General features: G+C 43.6%; 2 protein-coding genes across 4 annotated transcripts; one reads left to right on the top strand and one right to left on the bottom strand.

Annotated features, from left to right (window-relative positions):
- Window positions 1-383: 383 nt before the first annotated feature.
- Window positions 384-7,843, top strand: LOC137798651 (small glutamine-rich tetratricopeptide repeat-containing protein beta-like). Of its 3 annotated transcripts, none has more exons than XM_068595541.1 (12): window positions 384-449; window positions 1,995-2,110; window positions 2,295-2,398; window positions 3,324-3,399; window positions 3,930-4,029; window positions 4,216-4,320; window positions 4,432-4,570; window positions 4,694-4,756; window positions 5,508-5,545; window positions 5,634-5,717; window positions 6,471-6,591; window positions 7,213-7,843. In XM_068595541.1, the coding sequence occupies exons 2-11, from the start codon at window positions 2,011-2,013 to the stop codon at window positions 6,580-6,582; spliced, it is 921 nt and encodes a 306-aa protein (XP_068451642.1). In that variant the 5' UTR covers window positions 384-449; window positions 1,995-2,010; the 3' UTR covers window positions 6,583-6,591; window positions 7,213-7,843. The 3 variants fall into 3 exon arrangements, with proteins under 3 accessions (XP_068451642.1, XP_068451640.1, XP_068451641.1); XM_068595539.1 differs by having other exon boundaries at window positions 7,186-7,843; XM_068595540.1 differs by having other exon boundaries at window positions 385-449; window positions 1,998-2,110; window positions 7,186-7,843.
- A 269-nt stretch (window positions 7,844-8,112) lies between these two features.
- Window positions 8,113-14,983, bottom strand: LOC137798652 (trafficking protein particle complex subunit 13-like). The gene is made up of 11 exons (XM_068595543.1): window positions 14,917-14,983; window positions 13,043-13,142; window positions 12,845-12,929; window positions 12,635-12,762; window positions 12,240-12,312; window positions 11,869-11,913; window positions 9,340-9,473; window positions 9,054-9,252; window positions 8,864-8,964; window positions 8,618-8,765; window positions 8,113-8,432 (listed from the first exon to the last, which is right to left on the bottom strand). The coding sequence occupies exons 1-11, from the start codon at window positions 14,981-14,983 to the stop codon at window positions 8,325-8,327; spliced, it is 1,188 nt and encodes a 395-aa protein (XP_068451644.1). The 3' UTR covers window positions 8,113-8,324.
- Window positions 14,984-15,464: the final 481 nt, after the last annotated feature.

The raw sequence follows: 15,464 nt of genomic DNA, 5'->3' as shown, positions 1-15,464 counted from the left end.
AACATACATGTGTATGCTAAATAGAATACACAGGAAATAATAATAAAAAAAGCAATGTCAGAGTCTATTTACACAGGTTAATACACATGGCAGAGATCCTGTTGGTCCTGAAGCATACCTGCAAAGCGCCCGGCACACTGCAACTCTTAGTAGTGCACACATGCTGGCGGGGTCATGCACGGCTTGTGTGCTTTTAAAAATGTCGTGCAAAAAAATAAAATGACAAAGGAATAAAGAAGAAGAAAAAAAGCCAACAGCACTTTCTTCTCTTCTTACTGTAGCTCAGTGCGACCTGGTGCTGCTGCTGGTGTCCACAACAGTGTGGAGAGAAGAAGAAGAAAAAAAACGCTTCTTATTTCCGCTTTCAAGTGCGCATGCGCAGACGCAGAACACATCCGACACAAGTCCTCATGACGCCGTGAGCAGCAGACAGCTGGAGAAGAGCTCAGGTAGGTGGGCGGGGGGGGCGACACAATGTTATTTATACACTGCTGTTTGAAGGTTGCAGGGTGGGGGTAAAGGGGGTAAAATGTGTGTGTATGTGTGTGTGTGAGGGTGTGTGTGAGGTCGACCTGTTCCTGTCCTCGCGCCCGTGTGTGTTGCTGCCTTGTCTCACAGACGCGTGTGATGGTTTTTCAGCATCCCACGAGCTGCACAGGGCTGCACGAGCTCTGATGCGTGACACACTCCTGCACGCGTCATTGCTTGGTGTTTTCTTGAATGCATTGTATTAATAAATAAATATATAATGAGCACATACACATATGGTCCCCCGTTATTACATCACAGCTTCTGCATCGCTGCGTTTACGGGGGAGGAGCGGCTGCGCGAGCGCAGACCCGAAACTAAACGCAACCCCAAATGGCATCAGCACGTGATGGACGTGTGGTGTGTTTACGTCCCTAAAATCATGTTCAGCATATCAATTCACATCGGGGTCCCGGTTTGCCCCCGCTGCTGCTGCTGCTGCTGCTGGGACACACACTGGAAAACACATTCATATGCATCCATCTTTTTTTTTAATGGAGCAGGTTTCTTGTTGTTGGTACCAAGAAGAATCGTTTATTTTTGCTTTTATCCTCCCGCGAGTTGTCTTGGAAACAAGAAGCAGATGCACAGCAGCCTCCTTTTTTTAGTATTTGTTGGATGTAATAGAATAATAACGTTAAACAATCTGCTGCGGAGCCTTTGGTTGGTAGAAGTTGATTTAATACACTTTCCTGAGGAGGGGACACGTGACGAGGGTGCTGCACTGTTAGAGCTCACAACACAAGCTGCAGGTCATGTTCATTGTATCATATGCATATTCCTCAACCAATGCATGAATTAATGAACCATAACTCCTGTGTGGCCGCTCGTTCAGTTGATAGTCCGCTCTGGTTAATAACTCTCACACAGAACTCTATAATAGTTCATTTACATTCATTTACACTTCAAATACACATAGTTTTCATGTTTGCACTTTCTCTTGTTTAAATGGAATATATATATATATATATATATATATATATATATATATATATATATATATATATATATATATATATATATATTTATATATATATATATATATATATATATATATATATATATATATATATATACATATATACACACACACACACACACACACACATATCTTTCATTCTTGTTATTTTTATTTTTGTGTCTGCTTATATAAAGTGTCACCCGATGAATAATACACTCATTGTTGTGTGGGTTCCTCTCTGCTTTGCTCCAAACGACGTCCTGTGTGTTTGTTTGTTTGCATGTTTGTTTGTGTGTGTGTGTTTTTTTTGGTGGGAAGGGGGTCGGGGGTTGTGTATATTTTTATGTGGGTGCCTCTCTGTTTTGCTCCAAACAACGTTGTGTGTGCGTGTGTGTGTGTGTGTGTGTGTGTGTGTGTGTGTGTGTGTGTGTGTGTGTGTGTGTGTGTGTGTGTGTGTGTGTGTGTGTGTGTGTGTGTGTGTGTGTGTGTGTGTGTGTGCGCGCAGCAGACTCGAGGTAAACATGGCAGTGGAGAAGCGTCTGGCATTCTCTATCGTGCAGTTCCTTCGAGATCAAACGCATCGCGGCGCTCTGAACTCTGACGAGCAGGAGAGTCTGGAAGGTGGGTCAGCCCGCCGGGCGCGAGCGGACACGGGTCGCTCCCCCCGTTATGTTCTCATCCCACTGTGCTGGAGAAGAGAGAACAAACAGGAGTCGCTTTTACCCTAAGAAAAGAATCACAAGTCACCATGATACTAATACTACTTTTACCTCCTCGTCCGTCCTCCATCGTTCCGCCGCCGCAGTCGCGATCCAGTGTCTGGAGACGACCTTTCGGATCAGCTCCAGCGAGTGCCACCTCGCCGCGCCGCAGCCGCTGACGGAGATATTCCTCAACTCGCTGCTGAAGGTGAGTCGCAGCTCGCAGCCTCCGCGAGCTGAACCCAAGGTTACGGGCCCTCACCCCTTTTTCTATAAAAAAAAAAAGTCGATTAACTCTTTTTTTCGGGTCCTAATTATTATTACTTTTTTTTTTTGGTCTTAATTTTTGTGTGTGGCGGAAATGGAAGCCAGTTACCGTCAAAAAATAAAATCATGACAACAAAAAAAGAGTTCATAATTATGAAAAAAAGAAAAAAGGCATTTTGGAGAAAGAAATACTTGACTTACTGTCATAATTATAACTTTTTTTTGTAGCAGAAATGGGCTTCCATATAAAACAAGCCCTCTGACCAGCTCTTTGTCCTTTTTTCTGTTGAAATGTTTGGCCCTGTAATTGTCAATCTGGTTTTTAACACTCTTATTTATTTATGTATGTTTTCCTGATCCCTGTTCAGCACATTGTGACCCTTGTCTGTAAAAAGTGCGACACAAATAAACATTACTCACTCAAAGTCACGACTGTTTGCTGACAGCAGGAAGTCTCTACATCTTTCTCCGCCAACTTAAAACACATCTTTTCCAACTACACCTTGAATAAAGAAAGCAGCACTTAGGTAGCACTTTGTACTTTAACTTTCTTGAAGAAGTTGTACTTTCTTGAGTTTCTACTCACGGTTGAATGCACCTATTGTAAGTCTCTTTTTTTGAAAAGCGTCAGCTAAATGTAAAGTGACATCATCACTATTAATGTGAACATGTTAACTCAGCTGACGCAGCATCCGGGTGGAGGTAACCTGCGTGTTGCATCGTCCACAGTCAACACTGTGCAGTTGTAAATGACATCATCAGGATATCCCTCCAGCTGTTGGTGTAACAACCTTTCTGTCTTCCAGTGCAGCCGCCGGTCCTTTCACCTCCCAGTGATGATTCTTCTGTTCTTCTTTTGCTTCTAGAACGACAACATCACCGTGCCGGAGAGCTCTCCATCTCCGGAGGACAGCGAGCGAGCGGAGCAGCTGAAGAATGAAGGTGATGCTCAATGGCGACGCCGCCGCCTCTGCGACAGAGCTGTGCTTCAGACCTCAGATCTCAGATCTCAGAGTGCGGATAGAAACCAGGAGAAGCTTCTGGGTAGAAGTTTGCTTTCAGAGGGTTTAAAAGAAGACCAAAGCACTCCGTTCCTCACTAGATGAAAGCACACGACAGTTTGAATCTTTTAAAAGCAGTGAAAGAGGAACCTGTGAGGCGATGCGCTTCCTTTATTCATGCCTTTATTCATGTATTTCTGAATATAGAATTGACCTCTGAAAGAAAACTGGAGCCCTTGTAGAGTGAAATGAAAAGCACACATTAATCTTTGTTATTTCCATGCATATGAGATAAAACCCTCAACATTATGTAGACAGAAAGTCCTGCAAAATAACTAAAACTCTTATGTTTTCCATGCGTTGTCAACCTTTACCACAGCTCTAAACATGTTTTTATATCGATACCAGGTTAATTACAATACATGTTAATAACTTACTTCTACGTGTAAACAATTCGTTTGAATTTTTTAGGGAACAATCACATGAAGGAGGAGAACTACAGATGTGCAGTGGAGTGCTACACAAAGGCCATCGAGCTGGACCTGAGAAACGCTGTGTACTACTGCAACAGGTATGTATGTATGTACATATGTACGTACGCATGTATGTATATTTATACAACAGCAGGAAAAGCAGCGTTAAGCAGCAGTGGATGTTGTTGGATGGTCGGTGTGGTACGTGGACGTGATGTAATGCTAGCTGGTGATGAACATTTTATATACATATAAATAAATATATATATGAATATGTGATGCAGGGCTGCAGCTCACAGTAAACTGGGGAGTTACACGGAGGCCACCGGGGACTGCGAACGTGCCATCGGGATCGACCCGACCTACAGCAAAGCGTACGGCAGGATGGGGTGAGGAGCGCCGCCGGCTTTCTTTTCCTCAACAGGAATCTGCCCCATGATGCTTTACAGCAAATGATCTCTGTGTCCTTTTTAAAAAAATATATTTATTTGGGGCTCCAGCTTGGCTCTGACGGCCATGAGCAAGTATCCGGAGGCCATCACCTACTTTAAGAAAGCTCTGGTGTTGGACCCCGAGAACGACACATACAAGTCTAACCTGAAGGTAGCGGAGCAGAAGCAGAAAGAAGCGACCAGCCCAGTGAGTCACAGCACACAGGACGTAACACACAAACACACACACACATATATATGTGTATATACATACACATATATATTACGGAGCAATGTTTATAGTGGACTTGTCTGTGAATGTGTGCCACAGATGGCCGCTGGATTGGGATTCGACATGGCTAGTTTAATCAACAACCCCGCCTTCATCAGCATGGTAAGCATGAGTCCCAATAATATATATATATATATATATATATATATATATATATATATATATATATATATATATATATATACATGCATACATACATACATACATACATACATACATACATACATACATACATACATACATACATACAGGATATGTGTGTGTGTTGTATTATCTTGACCTCTTGTTCAAGGAAGTGTCGCTTTGTGATGATGTCATCCAGGTAAATGGGAATAATAAAGATGGACGCACACTGCGTTGTATGTGGTCAAATCAGCATAAATACTACGTGTGTGTGTGTGTGTGTGTGTGTGTGTGTGTGTGTGTGTGTGTGTGTGTGTGTGTGTGTGTGTGTGTGTGTGTGTGTGTGTGTGTGTGTGTGTGTGTGTGTGTGTGTGTGTGCGTGCGTGCGTGCGTGCGTGCGTGCGTGCGTGCGTGCGTGCGTGCGTGCGTGCGTGCGTGCGTGCGTGCGTGCGTGCGTGCGTGCGTGCGTGCGTGCGTGCGTGCGTGCGTGCGTGTGCATAAAGAGTCTGGCTGTGCCATCAAAGTTACAGTTGTTCAGTAAGCTCACTATTTGTTCTGGAGACAGCTGTCGTGTGCTTATTTTGTCGCTGCCGATGTTAGACTCTAATATTTCCCTAATTAGTCCCGCGAGTAACAACAGTCGGCCCGTTACTGTCTCTCCGGTGACGACGAGATACACACATCTGAGTCAGCCACGACGCGGCTTCAAACGTTTGATTTGTGTTCACAGGCCGCGAGCGTGATGCAGAACCAACAAGTGCAGCAGCTGTGAGTGTTCAAAAACAAATTGACTGCCTCTCAGCGTGAAGTTGTTAAAAACATTGGTTGACTCTCCGTCCCTGTGCCCCGGTGTCAGGATGTCAGGGATGATGACCAACGCAGTCGGGGGCCCTGCAGCCGGAGTTGGGGGGCTGTCGGACATCTCCAGCTTAATTGAAGCGTAAGTACACTCGAACACGGCTGCTTGAGTTATATGGAGAGTTTTAATGAGTCATACATGTTTAAATATAACATATTAAGTGAGTAATACATAAATAAAGGGAGAAAAAAACACTTCCTGGAGACTTTTCCATTCTTACGGCTGCTTAACACGACAAATGAAGTGAGTGAATTTGAGTTCCCGCTGGTAAACAGTAAGGCGGTGGTTTTGTCTTGGGCTTTTATTGTGAAAGGTAAGAACGGAAAAAGTCCTCTGAATAGTCGCACACTTATATATATGGTTGATTTAATGCGTTTAAAAATTACACTACTATTTTTGCCGCATAACATTTGCATTCTGTGTGAAAGTAGAGGAGTAAAGCATTAAAAAAATATATATACATATTGACGTGTGCATTATTCCCATGAGAGAAAAAAAGCCTACCCTCCTGGTCTGTAAAGGCCCTTAATACTAAGCTAGGCTAACCATCTACTGGTATAGAAGCTTTATATTTACTGCACAGACAGGAGAGCGGTGTCATGCAAATCCTGTCAAAAATAATTTTCATAATATATTTCCCAAACAATGTCATATACGGAAAGATTGTACCAACATAGCATACAAACGCCATCTTTTTGCAGAAAGTCCTGTAGAAATTTGCTTCAGAGGCTGTCCCTTTTGGCATTTTCATTTAATTTTGCCTGCTTATTAGACATTTGAATAGTGAGCCGTTGCTGTGCAGAAGGTGAACACAAGTGTCTCGTGTCTCTGCAGGGGACAACAGTTTGCTCAGCAGATCCAGCAGCAGAACCCGGAGCTCATCGAGCAGCTGAGGAACCACATCCGGAGCCGCTCCTTCAGCGGCAGCGCCGAGGAGCACTCATGATCGACTCAGGTGTTTTTATATGTAAAGCCCCAGCAAAAAAATACCTTAATGAAAGAAGAATATCTATCTATCTATGGAAGCTTGTTTCCACCCAAAAAAAGTGTCATTATTAAAAGTTTTTTTTAAAAATTCATAATGAGATAACTATCGTAAAAGTTGGGCTACAAGCCGCTCCTACCTCGGGTGGGTGTCCCCACGGTAGCAAACTAGCGCTGCTGCTAGCTCCCCGCTGTAGCAAACTAGCGCTGCTGCTAGCTCCCTGCTAGCTGCTGCTGCTGCTACTGACCGCTGTAGCAAGCTAGCGCTGCTGCTAGCGCTGCTGCTAGCTTACCGCTAGCTGCTGCTGCTACTGCCTGCGTCAGGCGTCGAGCCGGGCCTGGTCCTGCTGCCTTCGGTGGTTGTTGAGCTAGCGGGTAACTAGCATCAGCGCTAGCTGGCTCCAGCGGGGGGCTAGCAGGGACACCCATCGAAGTTAGTAGCGGCTTGTAACCCTTTTTTTGTATAAGATTATAACTTTTTATCTCGTAATTATGGCTTTTTGTGTTCGGCGGAAACGGGCTTCCATACAATTCATTAACACACATTGTTTTTGTTTTTTTTCAGTCTCACATTTAATTTTTTTTTTCCAAGGAAGGGCAACCATACGGCGCGATTACAATCTCTACACCCATTTCTTGAAATCAAATCCGCGGCACAGCTGGAAGGAAGAGACAAGGATGGGGCTGAAGGCACTTTGCTTTGACGAGAGAGAGACGAAGGAACCTCGAGGCCGGACCACGACATGAAGCATCCACACACACGTGTATATATACGGAAAAACACATCGTAAACACCTCATCGTAAAAAGAGCCGAGAACTCATTCAGCCCGCTGGGGGGGACGTGAGCTCGTTCTGTCTTCAGTGCTTCTTACATTCTGCAGAGATCGTGTTTTATATGCCGTGGACGCGTCCGGGATCCTCCTCGTCTAGTCATGACACCCACGAGGGCGAGGGAGGAATGTACTTTCACAGCGCTGCAGGGAACATGTCCGACTTTTGCTCGTATACAACAACCGGAACACATCAGATTTATATCGCCTCTTGTGTAATATTATTTTTGTAGACCGGATACGCTCGTCGTAATACTCGTATACATCACTGCTTACTATTTAATAGTACTATTTAACTTCTGATGAAGACAACCATGTCATCGTATAGCAGTGTTTGCAGCCTGCATTGTGTTGTTATTGCACTTTAGAAAAATATAAATATCTCCCCTTTAATCATAATTAAATGTTTATTAACTCGTGACGAAGTATACAGGTTGTTCATTTTGCATGCTCTTAAATCTGGTATTTGAGATCAGACGCGTGATGGAAACAAGTAGGTATACTAAGGCGGCACAGTGTTTTGTGTAAAAAACATGTGAATAAATGTCTTAAAATTGAACTTGTGACATCTTTTGTGTTGAATAATGTCTTTGAATAGCCGCTAACAATCAGATTCTACATTAAAAACACATTATAAAAATCACCCTGGACACTACGGTGATCAAAGTGTACAGATATTTTATTAACATTTATGCACATTTATATCATTCTTCATATCATATCTTCAAAGAGAAGGGATTTATATTATTCACAATTCATTTAAAAATTTACAGCGTCATCCCCTCGGGTTGCAGAAAGAGTGAAATGTTATGTGCAGAATTCCACTGTTGGTCCATTTATAGCTAAAATGCAAAAAAAATAAAATAAAATGTCCTAGCACTCATTGCTTGTGTAAGGGCAGACCACGCACACCTGGGCGATGTCATCATACTCGTACGTCCTCTTCAGGAACGTATCCGTGAGCCTCAATCCGGAAATACTCTGAAAAGAAAGACGCAGAGAACACTAGTGAGCGAGAACGTTAGTGAGAGACACCGCTAGTGAGCAACTTTAGTGAGCGGGAACGCTAGTGAGAGAGAACACTAGTGAACAACACTAGTGAACGAGAACGCTAGTGAGCCATGGTAGTGAACCATTGGGTTTATTTCTAAAGGTCTCAATCCTACCTGCAGACCCTGGACGGAGGAGAGGAGAATGAGTGGTAGAGAGAGGAAGGCCCCCGGGCTGAGTTTCCCCAGCTGACGCCCCGAGACGCCGCACCAGTGGATGGACCTGGTGTTGCACATCTCCATCACCAGGTCCATGGTTCTTTCACTACCAAAAACACACACAAAACGGTTGTTACCGTCATGCCTGCTTTTCAGTGATTTTATCGTACGTTGGACTGTTTTTTTCATGTGTTGGTTTTGTACCTGCAGTTGGTGATTTTACAGATAATGTCGAAAGGTTCTTCGAGGTTGACCGTGTCAGGAATCATCTCCAAAGACAGCCGGATGTCTCCGTACCCCGGAGCCTGGAGACGTAGAGAATAAAATGAGATTTTTTTTTAAAAATAAATATTTAGGCCGCAGGCCGACTCCCTTAATAGAAGCGACCTCGTACCATTCTCTGCAGCTGGCTGGTCTGCAGCCTCCCTCGCTCCCCGAGGTTGGTCTTCCACACGATGTCCAGCTTCCCGATCACAGTCACGCCCTTGATGACGCCGGCCTTCTCCGCGTACTCCGGCTTCGGCTTCAGGCAGTACAGGTACTGCCGCGTGTCCGTGGGCTGCAGGTAGGACATTTTGCCAAAAGTGGACTCTCTGGCAGCGAGAAGAAAAAAAGCAACGAGTGAGAGTCAGGAAGCAAAAAATGCATAAATGAGAAGGATTTTTTTTAAAGGCTTTTACCCATCGTCTCCACCTGTGACCGTGTTGAGCTCGGTGACGTTGTACATCAGGGAGGGCTCCAGGGACACCTTCTCCATGAACATTGGGGAGGTGGTGATGTTCTGAATCTGAGCCTCCAGGAACACTTCATCCGTCTGGGTGCGGAGAAGCCAGAGGTCACTGAGTAAGGTTTTCCTCTGCCCCACAATCTAGCTCAATGACATCACCTCCAAGGCCGACTGAGCAAACACATCCACTTCATCGAGAGGTATTAGGATTATTAGAGTTAATTGGGCCTGTGTACAATCCTATGGCCTTAAAATGGGGAAGGTTCACGTCCGTCCGTAAGTACGAGAGTTGCTGACTGCAGTGGTTTTGCTCCTCAAAATGCCTTCTAAAGTTTGATTAAAGCCAAATGTGATGCTTTTGACAAAACAAATGATCATTTCCCAAAGTCTCCCTGGTTTTTATCATCCCTGTGCAGTGCACTTTGCAAAAAGACCCATTTGATTGGACCGACTTAAGACAGCTGAAGCCTTTCAGATGAACTTTATGCTTAAAAAGGTCGGTGCCTTCAGTCCCCCATCAAGTCAGGAGGGATGATGACGCACAACCGCAACTCCTTTTAATGCGCTTACAAGCGTGACACGTGAACATTTCCTTTGTTTTTCTAACTTATTTTTTAGGTGATGTGAGAGTCAGGTGGCAACATGGATCACACATACATGTTATTATTTGCTCAATGTGCCTTGGAGGACATTGTTAGTGCAAGAGCTGACCAGCGGAGCAGACAGTAGGGGTTGCACAAGACAGATCCCTCGACCATTAAACTAGTTGTGTTTTTCACCAATACTGTGACTAGTTAGCCTTTCAGACGACGGCCGTGTCTACAACGCATTGCAAAAACATGGAATGCATGACAACTTTCTTATAATTACATTTATAGGCACTCATAATGCTATAAATCAATAACCACAACACTTTATAAAGCATTTCATGACGACAATTTCGGCCAAGTATCATAGTATATCCTGATCGCTGGTCAATTATTGGCATGTTTTTAGTGTTATCATCATAGTGCTTTGGACCGACTTAAGACAGCTGAAGCCTTTCAGATGAACTTTATTCATTCAAATACTATACTGTATACGAGAAAGCAATATGACGATGACATCACTGCTATTATAGACTATCCTGAAATATTTGAAATTCCACCAACCGTACCCATACCTGATGATATTAGCATTAAAAAGTAAAGTAACTTACGTTTAAGACAAAAAACTTGAATAATATATAGATATATATATACACACTTGAATATGTCAAACAATACCTAACCTAGGACCGCAGTGGTCTCTACTCGACTGTCAAAGCTCGAGTGCAACCTCTACTATACAGTCAGAAACATGAGAGGGGAAAAGCAGAGATTAGTCCATGCCTTGCAATTCATAACATAAAAGAAGTGGCCGTGAACCGTTATAGTCAGCATTAGCGTCTCTGCTCCATGCAAAGCCATTCCAAACCGCTCAACACCCCCACGCGGTGTCACATGTGATCAAACATGTGCGTCACGTGTAATCAAACGTGTTCGGACCCGACGGGAAATGATTTGGTAAACGAGAGCGTGTTTGGGGTTTGGTCAGGGCGTCACCGGACCGGCTGCGTCGCTCCTTCAACCCGGAAAATACAGGAGTAAAAAATACAAAAATTAAAAAGGAGAATCAGTAAAGCATCTGTGCACGTTCGTTCCCGTCTGCAATGTTAGGTTTTTGGGAGTAATCACAGTGCAAAAAAACGATTTGATGAGGAAGAGCAGGATCGAATGCGCTCCACCACGATTAAAACACCACAAACTTTTGATTGAAAAAGTCCATGCCCTGTGTCGGATGAGTTTGCAAGAAAGCACAAGCGTCCAAGAGAAAGGGCAAAAGGGAAACAATGGAAAGGTTTGTGCCGAAGGTGCAAGGTCAATCGTTGCTCTATGACCGCCTTGAGGGCGTTTTTCACGTCACTTTCCATTCTTTTACTTTGCTCCCTCCGATCAGCCGCCAGAGAGACAGAGTCCGCTGCACCGGAGAGGGTTAAAGAGAAGCTAACGCCCAGCAGTGAGAACAGAAGGAACAATTACCACAGAACTGAGGTCGCTCTGATGGAGAAAATAAAATACAAGACATAATGAACAAATGAAGTTACGTGCCAAAAGATGATGACAGTGAATATTTGCACAACAAAAACACAACTATTGGTATGAAAAAGAAAAAGCTTGCTGCCTCTGTGAGGAAAACGCTTGACCTCCGACTCTTGAAACAATAAAAGATTTACGTTTGTTTCTGTTACGTTGACATTACTGGGAGGTACAAGGGTTTTCCAGGAGAGCGTTCATATTCTATCTGCCCTTATTAGCGTATGGAAACATTCCTAACTATGAAATGAAATGTGAAATGAAGCATGTCATGTGCTACAATAAGAACTTGCGTGTCATATGACGACAGCTTATTATTATTATTATTATTATTATTATTAATTATTTTCCGGTGGTGGCAGACTCACCTCTGCGTTGTAGAACTTGGTCTTCACATCCAGCGGCTTCAGAACCTGATGGAGGATAGATTGCAGATTGAACGCTGCGGTTTTCTCACACTGTGTTTCCATTCAGCAGGAAGAACAAACTAAACACATGACAGTAACTCTTCAGCTGAGGAAAAGGAAGAATCTGGGAATCAGAGTCGTGGACCGTCGGCTCACGAGCTGAGAGACGATAGACGGGGCGACGCCCCGAAATCCACAGTCTTCCTCCTCCCCCCCTGGTAATTGCGTTCTCTCTGTCGTGGACATGTGACATTCCTCGGGTCTCTTCGGGTCTCACACGGGGGTTCGGACCGCCGTCATCTAACGAGAGCCTGCAAATATACACAACTCACCTGGAATTTGAAGAACTTTCGAAAGTAGAGCTTCTCCCCGTACTGGGTGGTGTAACTGACCGCACAAACTAAGCTGGAAATCGGAGGGAAAGAAACATTTAGAATAGCAAAGAAACGCGCGCAAAGTTTTTTAACCCGTTGAAAGCTGTGGAACCAATTTTGTCTAGATTGTCTCAACAACATCCCACATACTAATAAGACACTTTTTTTTGGAAAGATTAGGACCTAAATAATCATAATCTGTAACAGAAATCACAATAAAACTAAGCATCAGCATGTTATGAAGGAGTTTCAGTCAAAAAACTGTGTTGTTTGGTTAAATTTTTGCGCATGGTTTCCAAAAAGGTGAAGACTGCTCGCTCGCTCATGCTTCTGGTCGGAGTGCAAACACTCACATGTGCGTTCCAATTTCTTTGACCTCGTGGTGGATGACGTCATCGATGCAGCACTCGGGTTTGAGCTCGGCCACCGCCGAGTTGGACGCCGAGAGGTTAAGCCTCTGCGAGCTGGTCTGCAGGTCGGCCTGATAGGAGAGGAGAGTTGTGGGTAAAACTAGAGAGAAAAGTGTGTAACGACTGCTGGGAAAGGTCTCTCTCTCTCAGCACCTTCACCAGGACATCCTTCACGACCTGGTTGCTGTCGTTGTGCACACTGATGTAACTGGAGAAGGTCTCGCCGAGAAAAATGTTCCTGTGTAACAACACACAGAAGTGGGGAAAAGTCAAGTCGTCGAACTTTAAAAACAAGCGTCTGCTCCACAAAAAGGAAAACCGAGCGCTCATTGGTTGGTCAGCGTGGATTACCCAAAGTTCTGTGGTAACGTGAGCATCTCTCCCAGCATCAACGCCTCGGCTCCTTTGATGGTGGAGGGGTCCTCCCTCATGAGTAGACCGAACAAATCCCCTATAAAATAACAATGAAATGAGAACTGGAGCTCACACGAGACTTAACACATTGAACATCAAAGTCAGATGTAACCAAAAAACTACACCTACAGCCCAGAATACAAGTCCAGTCTGTTATATCTCTACACAACCTTGAGATCTCAACTGTAACATAGTCCCAACATGAGACACACCTTTCCCATTCCAGGAGAGCAATTCTGCACGCATCAACCACAACGGCAACATATCAACGTTCATATTCATATCGAGGTTGTTGCATTAAATTTGTCGCCTTCCTGTGTCACATGGAGGATACAGGTATCTATCCAGACTGACATGATAAGGAAACTTAATGTGGTTTCTTAACATTGAGGCATAAATCTAATCCGATAAAACAAGTATGAGCTTGAGAATGTTGACGCTCCCTTTAAAGCTATAACTCGATAGCAAAAGAGAAAAATGCTTCCATGTATCTCATGTCAAATTCAACCCATTAATCTTTGTGAACTTTCAGATAAGTCGTCGCCATATATATAGTGATCCTTCTTAGAAGTGTCACTGTGATTGGTGGTTTGTCGGCAGCTCAGTTACCAGTGCAGCGGTCACATTTCTCTGTCATGTCATCAGAGGGGGAAAAAAAGCCCCAAACTTCACAGCACAAGAAGGTTGTGAGAGTGTAGAAATATAATACAGACGTGCACTGGATTTAAAGCAAATGCAACACAAAATAGTAGCTAAACGCGGTTCAAATTACATTTTAAATTATACTTTCATTACATTTTGTCTGTTTATATTTCAGCGACTAGTCTGTAAAGAATGTTTTAAAATCGAAATGATTTAGAACTTTGCAGAAGTCAATAAATTACAAGTTTAGGAAAATTCCCAACAATTGAACAGGCTACATTGTAGGCAACCAATCCCTGCATTATTACAACAATCAGTTATTATATTATCTCATTACGGCAGGCTTAGATTAAAAGTACACATTTTTGTTTTTTGTCCTGCATACGTGTTGATCCCTTTAATGACATTTTTATAACATTAAGATATGCGCTATTGTTCCCTCAAGTAAAGGTTTCAACATGACCATGGAAGTGGGATGTTTGTGAAACTCCATCAATTAAAAAAGCAGAGGCAATGCCCTCAGAGACACTAAAAGTAGAACTAAGACATCCATTCCAGCCTGGTGTCCGTGCTTTTGTTGCTTCCCTTTGTGCTCATGATTATGAAATGTTAATAAGCTCCTCCTTTGTGTTCTGAAGCCTGTCTGTCGATGTCTCAATCGCAGTCATAGGTGTAATTTAACTGGAATGCAATGCAGGTGATGGAGCCTGAAATGTCTGGCGAAAACCTCTTGGATTCTTTTGAACTACTTTGTTGTCGTACGAGACATAAAAAAACAACAACAATGTGACGAAAAAAGAAATGTTTTTTTGGAAACTTGTTTTCTGGCGTGCCAAGACTGTGACTGAATCTGTACACTCTGCAGAACAAAGACCAGCAGGATTGTGTTGCTCATGTTTTCTTTTCTCCCATTTCCTCTTCAACATGACGTGAAGCCTTGTGACAAACAAACTGAAGCACAGTAGCACAGCTGTCAACAAGTCTGAACGTAAACGTGCAATGTCAATAAATAATGCAGAAAAGGGGGAGACAGTGAATAAGCCATCTAGCAACGCGGTGGTGACAATGCAAACAGCAACAACTCACCGTGTTCTCCTATGCAACAGATGTGTGTAAACAGAGAATTAAATTCCAATTCGCACTTCATCACCGAAGCGGAGCAGGCTTACCTGGCAGATCTCGGTCTTCGCATGTCACGGGCAGGTTGGTAAAGAGTGTCGGTTTGGTTAACCGCATCACTGGGAAGTAAAGGGACAGCGGTCAGTGACTGGACACAGAGGTTGGCTCCTGATTGTCGGTGAGAACATCCCACTGCCAGTGATGTCCATACTAACTGGCAATCAGCCTCACGTCACGTACAGAGTGGCCGGCTTTATCCCAACACCAGACCACGACAACAACAACAACAACAGATCGCCTGAGGCTGTTATGCATTAATAGACGGTGTTGCACTGCCAAAAATCGATCAAGTTCTAATGTTTCACCACGATTTGTTTTCTAGATGAGGCACAGAAAGCACAAGTCTCTGGTTAGTGACGTTGAACTAAATAACTTTTTAGGGGTCTGACGTCAACAGGAACATTTTCGCAGATGAAAGCTTTCAACTGGTGTGTACGCTGAATCTTTAACCTCAAAGCAAGATCCGGGTCTTTGACTGATTGCGTCTTGTGTTACATGTACAACCTTTAAAGGCTACACATTCATTAGAAACTGAATT

Source organism: Clinocottus analis, unplaced genomic scaffold, assembly GCF_023055335.1.
Source record: "Clinocottus analis isolate CAN_PGR_092001 unplaced genomic scaffold, fCliAna1.0.p SCAF_302, whole genome shotgun sequence".
Lineage (NCBI taxonomy): Eukaryota > Metazoa > Chordata > Actinopteri > Perciformes > Cottidae > Clinocottus > Clinocottus analis.
The sequence above is the reverse complement of the archived record's forward strand: the minus strand, read 5'-3'. Positions and strand labels throughout refer to the sequence as shown.